The 8,514-nt window shown below is 32.4% G+C and overlaps 1 protein-coding gene across 1 annotated transcript; it reads right to left on the bottom strand.

Annotated features, from left to right (window-relative positions):
• Positions 1-1,835: 1,835 nt before the first annotated feature.
• Positions 1,836-2,617, bottom strand: LOC145139097 (uncharacterized). Its single transcript, XM_079073041.1, has 2 exons — positions 2,026-2,617; positions 1,836-1,960 (listed from the first exon to the last, which is right to left on the bottom strand). Exons 1-2 carry the CDS (start codon positions 2,615-2,617, stop codon positions 1,836-1,838), a joined length of 717 nt encoding a protein of 238 aa, XP_078929167.1.
• Positions 2,618-8,514: the final 5,897 nt, after the last annotated feature.

The following is an 8,514-nucleotide window of genomic DNA, read 5'->3' on the forward strand; positions in this document are numbered from 1 at the left end:
GTTATTGATCTTAACTTTGTAATTTTGTCTATTTGTTAAGCGGAAGCAACAACAACACTCACCCCTTGGGCCGATGATATTGTAAAAGAAAACAAAAAAACTTGTAGTAAGTGGGATGTTCGCATGATCTCAAATATGAAATGCGAGGTCAAAAAGGGGGCACAAAACGTGATTGTTGATTTCCAACAAATGACATGTACATGTAGGCATTGGCAACTTGATGGCATACCTTGTGGTCATCTCATAAGATGTTTAACAGTCAACAATTACCAAGACTGATCGAGGTATGCATTAAATGCTTACTTTACCGAAACACTAAGGAAAACGTATGTGGAATCAGTAAACCCTTTGCCAAAGCCATCTAAATGGGAGATCCCGATGATTTGATGATTGTTAAGCCACCTATAATGGATAAACGTCAGCGAGGCAGGCCAAGAAACACAAACCGCATTCCATCCCAAGGCGAGGGTCCAATTAGAAAAGAGTGTTCTACATGTGGTCAAGTAGGACACACGAGAAACAATTGTACTGGAAGGGCGTCCGGTAGTGGAGCACGTCGCACGACAATTTCTACTACGGAAACGGCATTTAATATTGGTGGTTCTGCGACTTGCTCACAAACCTATGACGCCGATTTTGATATAAAACAACCTTAAAATGAAGAGTTGTTAACTTATTTTGTAATGTAATGTTTTTATTAAATCTTATAAGATGTTATGGTTTCATATTTTAGTTAAGTTTGCAGATTATAACAATTAATGAAGCTTTTATATTATAATATTTAGTTTGCATATTATAACAACAAATGAAGCTTAACGGTAAAAAAAAGATGTTAATAAAAAAAAACCAAACTCAACTCATGATAATGTCACAACAATTTTTTAACTAATTATTAAAGTCAGCGAACTGCAATGGGTACTTCTCTTTCTCGGTTGTTATATAGTCATCCCTAATTCTCATTTTATCTTCCAAACGATCCTTTTGCATCCTAAGCTGTATCATCTGCGTGTCCTTCTCAACAAGCCATTTTTTAGTCATTTTGATTGTCTTCTTAGTCTTTTTTATCCATTCTTCATGCTCTTTGATTTTGTTTTTATTGAGGTCTATCCATTCTTGAGCTTGTTTGCATTCCGATGTAATTTCATTACGACGTTGACGAAGAAGTCGGGATGACTCTTTATCCTGTTCTTGTTGTTCTTCAGCCTTTTTCAATTCTTCAAAATTTTCATCCGACATATATGGGCTTGCTGAAGAGGGTGTAAAAAAGGGTCGACTGCATCACAGTAGTAACAATCTACTTCGTTGCATGAGCAAATTTTAAAATTTTGTGAGGGACTCATAATAAAGTCGCGATTTTAATAAAATGGTGCTATAAGTGGTATTTATACATACTAGTAATCTGCAAATCATAGTCCAAATGCAACCATTTCGTAGTCAGAGTTGTAATTCATAGTCAAACTTTGAAATGACTAGACATTAATGACAAGTCACTGTAGTAACCTGTAAATCGTAGTCAAACTTTGAAGTGACAAGACATAAATGACTGTTTGACATGATAAGTCACTGTAGTAACCTACAAATCGTAGTCAAACTTTGAAGTGACAAGACATAAATGACTGTTTGACATGATAAGTCACTGTAGTAACCTGCAAATCATAGTCCAAATGCAACCATTTCGTAGTCAAAGTTTTAATTCATAGTCCTCTATTTATTATTATAAATAGATGTTTAAGCGCTACGAAACGAACACCCATATCATCTAAACGAAACCAACACCCATATTTACAAATGTCGTCGAATGCAGTAACTTCTTCGAATGAAGTACATGCTTCCAATTATGAACGACCATGGACGACAAACGAGTTGTTGGTTCTAACATAATGTTGCATCGAATGACAACACAATACATGCTTTTGAACCTTAATCTCAACATAAGGAGTCACCCCAATAGACAACCTCCCTGTAATATTTGTTAATTTTAAATTAATAATACAAGAAAAAAACAAAATATAAGTATAAAGTTACCTGCAACTTCAGCCCGTTCAGCATACGTTGATTGTATCGACGTATTGATTAACTCAATTATCGTTGTTATAGGAAACTCACGTGTGGATGTGGATATAATTTTCACCATTTCTGGAATATCAATCAATTTAACATTGTAACGTAGTTTTGGGAAAAATGCTCGTGCCCATTTTGAAATTGCTATATTGTCAAGCCAGAAAATTGGACTCCTAAGCAAGGTGAAGAAAGGTGGTTTCTTACATGCACTTTGCAACCTTTCCAAACACAAGTAAAAATCATGAACACTATATGCATTGTATGACTTCCAAAACAACGTTTCGACTTTCGTATCATTATGTCCGACAGAATCTCGTATTTTTCGAGCTATATATTTAGGACAATATCCATGATACGAATCTGGGTAGACTCTCTGAACAGCAAAGTCTATTTTATCACATAGGTTGCTTATGAAACCAACCTCTGTATCCTCACCTAAACATTCTTTTAACTTCATCATGAACCATTCCCATGATTCTTCACACTCTAAGGTTCCCAAACCAATTGCTAAGAGTAGGGGTTCATGGTTTCCATCCAAAGCCACCGCGAAGTACATTGTTGTCAAATAGTTGCCAAGTAGGGGTAAATAACCCACATATATTAACGGTATCATGCACCTAAGGAAGGTACGGATCTGCATAAAAAAACAAACACTTTTTAGTTTTGAAAGAAAAGAATAAACGAGATACATTACCAAGAAATATTAATTAACTCAATAAAACAAATATTTTATACCACACAACCTAAAGCCACGAAACATAATTGAAAGAGGTTGGTATCCGTTTTCTTGATGGCTGTGAAGGTATTAGGATTTGTTCTTTGAAGATTATGAAAGAATATTGGTAGCTGAGAAAAGCTTCTTTCGGTGTGAGTACTCATTTTCACAAGCAATGAAAGTGTTTTACAATCATCACACGAATCCAATTATAATTATATACAAGTTGGTGCTTCTATGCAGTTCATACTTCATAGTTCAACTTTTTGAATTCATAGTCAAACATTACTGATCAACAAGACAAGACAATGTACTTGTCTGCAGTTAATGGTTCAACTTTTTTAATTCATAGTCAAACCAGATGATTTCATAATCAAACATCAGTGATCGACAAGACAACAAATTGTACTTGTCTGCAGTTCATAGTTCAACTTTTTTAATTCATAGTCAAACCAGATGATTTCATAGTCAAACATCAGTGATCGACAAGACAACACATTGTACTTGTCTGCAGTTCATAGTTTAACTTCATAAATTCATAGTCAAACCAGTTCATTTCATAGTCAATCCTACTTGTCTGTAATAAATTTTCTTCTATAAATGGGTGTAAAATCACTCCATGAAATTTATCTGTGAAAGTAAGTCATATTTGATCGAATAAATCAGGCGAATGGCATACTGTAATTGCGGAGGTGAACGTGTCATTAGGATATCGGGTACAGCTAAAAACCCAGGAAGATTATTTTACGCTTGCCCATATATGGTATCATGATCTTAAGTTCCTTGATATTTACACCCTCATATTTTAATGACAACTATTCTTATTGTCAATGTTTAAATTTACAGGGACCAAAATGCGGGTTTATCAGTTGGGCTGATGAAGAGAAGGACCAATCGTCTATGGTAATAGCTAAAGTAGCTAACTCTAATAAGCACTTTCAATCAAAAAATAAGAAGTTAAAGATAGCCTTGGTTTTTAGTTGGGTGTTGTTTTTGGCAATTATTGTTTACAAGTTGTTAGCTTATTATTATTATTTTGATAGTTTTGAAGTTGTTACGTTAATAAATTGTTGTATTTCTTGTTATGTTTAAAGTAGTGTAGTTGTAACGTTAAAACAAATGGTGGTGTCGTTGTTATGTTGTAACTATTGAAGTTATTAGTACGTCATTAAATTGTTGTAATTGTTGTTATGTTTTAAACTTTTGTAGTTGTAACATTAAAACTAAAATTAGACTAATGGTTTACACGTTTGTAGTTGTAACATTAAACACTTAATAATCAAATCCAACATTCAATTATATATATATATATATATATATATATATATATATATATATATATATAATCCAACTACATAGGACCAAGACTAGACCCCCAATAAATTTTTGCCATCCTTTGGCGAAACTCTAAAGCTGCGTTTCTTGGGTCAATAAGTTCACGTATTGGTTGGCCTGAAACTAATTGTTCCATAAACATACAAACAAAAACAGCGCAATCTCCCAACTGACTACTTTGTTGGGGAACATTTGTTTTCAAAATGAATTTCATATTCAATGGAATCCTTGGGATGTTCCTCCAGGCCCGATAGTTAATCTTGTCTAAATGATCTGCCACCCGAGCTTCAAATCCGGTAAAGGTTCCATCAGAGTTGAATTTTTCATAAGCCCCCCTACCGAGTCTGACATAAAGATGGACTTCCATTGACTCCAATCGTAGTTCCCCAAATAACCAGTGATTAGGGAATGAATGAATCGGCATTAGGACCTATCCAAAGTTAAAAATATATATATTTATCTTTACATATCACAATACAAAAACAAAACGACAATAACAAAATTAATTTGAAAAAATAAAATTCAGTTTACCGTATCCACATTCCACCAAGCAACCATGAAGTTGGGGTATGTAGCAATACTAGCCATAAAAGCCCTCCAATCGAAACCTTCCTCAACATGATGGCAAGCAAAAAAATTTGGAGGCATTATTGTATACCGGTCGCTATCAATTCGTCTCTCCATCAGTAGTCTATACCAAATGGTCATATGCTGCAAAACTTATGATACTTTTGTTATTAACTAATAAATAAAACACAATTACAATAATAAATTAAAAGATATTTTACCCCTGCGTCCAACCATCCGTCGTGTGTATGCCCAAACAACGCACTCCAAAAATCTCTATCTAACACTAAATTGTACAAACGGTGCTGCACGTTATATGAATGAAATAAATATTTCTGTATCACAACCTCATCGCCTGCTACATAAGGTTGCAGGCGCAACTCCGAGAAGTCGTGAACAACAGCAAATGTTGGAGGACGAACGGGGCTTGTTGATTTGCTATCAATCTTCTTCTTTCGTCTTCTTTTTTGCTTCGGTGTCGTGTGCAACTAAAACAATATTGAAATGTTTAAATCTCTATCTTTCAAATAATTCACATAAAAATAAATTTCTATAATTAGGATATAAGCTTTTAAATTGAACGAATACCTCGGTGTAAGGAGTACACATATACTTTGATGGATTTCGAGCCCTAGGTCTATAGGGTGTAACTTCTTTGCCATCAAAACCACAATCATCATAACAATTTACATTTCTCGTAATTATTAATTCTTCCTCCGACACCTAAGTTAATAAGAAATAATTTTTTAATTAAAAAATGTATGGATCTACTATAAAACAAAAAAATAAATATAAGTATAACAACCTCTTTAGTTTCATTATCATTAATATCAAACACATCATCATCGAATTTGTTCCTACTACGACTCGCATTGTCTATCCTCTCCTCCAACTCCTATATTAAAATTAAGACATTATAATTATTAACGAAAGACACATTAACATTAAACAATTAAAATCGTAATTGTAATATATATATATATATATATATATATATATATATATATATATATATATATATATAATAACCTTGTCGTCTACAATATCACCAAAAACATTTTCATTTGTTTTATTTTTATTCATCCCTTCATCTTCTACAACCTACATTTTCAGCTATATAATATTAACAAAAATTTTCAATTATGTAAACAAATTATATAAAAAATGTAGCGTGTAACTAACCGCTTCACCAAAATTTGTTTGGAATACTGCAGGTTCCTCAAAACTGATGTTCTTCCATATATCTTCATTATCCACTTCTTCTACAAACACCTCAGTAGGTTCTCGGTTCATAAACACTTGTTGCTCCAGTGCATGTAGCTGTTTCAACACCTCCTCTAACCTAGGTTTCCCACTACGTCCACCTCTACCGTGAGAGCGACCACTAGACGACATACTAGACGAAGATTCGTCTTGTCCCCTAACATGGTCCCGTATTGGGGATGGAACTGAATTCCGTTCACCATATAGATACTCTTCTCATGACATACAATAAGAAGATGTCATCTCATCATCACTAGGTGACATTTTATTTCTTGGACGTTGTCCCTCCTAAAAAAATTTAACATATTATAAATGCATATATAAAGTGTAATAAGGAATTTTTTAAAATTAAAATAATTTTTATAAACCTTTGTCATTGAAAAAATTTTGTTCACATCAACCCATTTCAATTTTTTTGTGCCACTCCATCGTTTCATCCGAGGCATGTCTCTGTTTTTTCTCAACGCAAATCACCAAGAACAGCTGGAAGCATCTCATATATCCATATCTACAATTTTCACAATTATAGTAATAAAAATTAAAATTAAAATAAATAACATAAAAATAAAATGTTAAAAATAATAATAAATTTTTATACCCTAAATGGCGCCGTAAATCCTGAAACGGAGTATTTAAATGTTCGACGAGGCTCCGGCAGTGAAAAATATTTATTTATCTTGTTCCACGTATCCTCAAGATCGTCATAGGTAAAATCTCATAAATAGCTACCCCAAACAAAACTGCCAAAAAAAATATTAATTATAATGTACATTAACATTAATAATATGAAACTTTCAAAGTAAACAAAAAATACCTATTTCACACATCCAAATTCTCAGCAAAAAAAAAAACCAGTCTTGTGGCACCCGATCGTTTATTTCTTTTCCCAAAATCCTTCACACAAAATGTATATCAGACAGACTCTAACCGCATCATCGTCGCTAGCTTCTAAGAATGGATGATTTAAAATAAAACTTTTCAGGTCACCGATTTTCACCGAACTATTTGTATGGTTCGGAAATAGACGTTCACGCAATAAACATCTTTTTTCAATACTAACTTTTTTTTTCTGACACTTTTTTGCCAATCATTTTGGGATACTCGCCAAAATTAAACCTAGTTATCAAACAAAACTCTTTCGGGTCATATACCATTTTCGTATCCCCCACTCTAAAATATAAACGTTTTATGTCATCTGGGGATAAAACAGCGTCCGACCGTATCTGATGAAGAAACATCTTGTGGAACAACAATCCGTCCCCTTGTAAATGAGGGACGTCCAACAAATAACCAAATACAGTTTGTCTAAAAATATCGCGTCTAGCACCATCTAACACCCAAATACTTCCCAGATGTTACACCAGATCATTTTAAGTTCACAATAGCTTTAACATTCAAATTATTATAATCATGTCGTAAAAAACAACACCATTTTAGAAAAGTAAACAACTATTTCCTTTAAAAATATCCGGATATTAAATGGAATAAATAATGCAAAAATAATCCAAAATTCAAATTACAAAATCCAAAATTCAATGCAAAAACCAACATTCAATAAAAAAATTCAACATTTACACTGAAAAAAAAACATATTATAACAATTTTTAAACTTAAACGACAAGTATATACAATTTTTCAGCTTATATGACAAGTATACGACAAGTATACACTTTTCAAGTTATACGTAAAGTATACAATTTTGTAACCATTATTGTAACAATTTTTAAACTTAAACGACAAATAAATACTATATATAATTTTTCAAGTTATACGACAAGTATACAAACGACCACTAACCAAACATATTGTAACAATTTTTTTTTAACTTTCAACTTAAAAAAAATAACATATTCTAACCATTTAACAAAATGTACAACAAGGCAATGCACATTCTACGCAGTCTATACTTGTACATTCATACAACAACAAAGAAAATAGCATAAAAACTTCAAGGATACTAATAAACAATATTACACAATTACCCAATAACAAAGAATATAGTTTCATTTTCTTTTTCAAAAACTAATTGAATAAATAATAAATAAATATAAACATACACTAAATAAATGTTGATTAAAACATAAAATGAGTTAGAATTTTACCATATTTTCGGGATTGTTGAACAAATCGTCAAAGGAAATCGTCAAAGGAAATCGCAGGGAGAGAGAGTTTTTCTAAAATAGAGAGTGAAAAATGAAGGGAAAAAAACGTTTTTATACAAAAATCAGGTCAAAATCGCAGGTGGAAAACAAAATCGCAGATGAACTTTTCCATCTGCGAATGTACAAGTGCGTAAAGCACAACTGTGCTTTAGGCACTTGTACATTCGCAGATGCAATGGCAAAATCGCAGATGGACTGTTTCCATCTGCGATTTCAGTGGCTATATTTGCAATTTCGATTATTTTTGGCTATTTTCCACAAAGTAATTAATGTATTTGGCTAAATTTGCAATTATCTCTTATTTTTTTAGATTTAACAAAAGATTAGCAAAATGGTCCAAATAACAAAGATTTATATATGTGTCAACTTACGAAAATATCAAATTTTATCATCTTTGAAATTTTATAATTT

Source organism: Lactuca virosa, chromosome 9 (assembly GCF_052849685.1).
Source record: "Lactuca virosa cultivar CGN04683 chromosome 9, Lactuca_virosa_CGN04683_v6, whole genome shotgun sequence".
Lineage (NCBI taxonomy): Eukaryota > Viridiplantae > Streptophyta > Magnoliopsida > Asterales > Asteraceae > Lactuca > Lactuca virosa.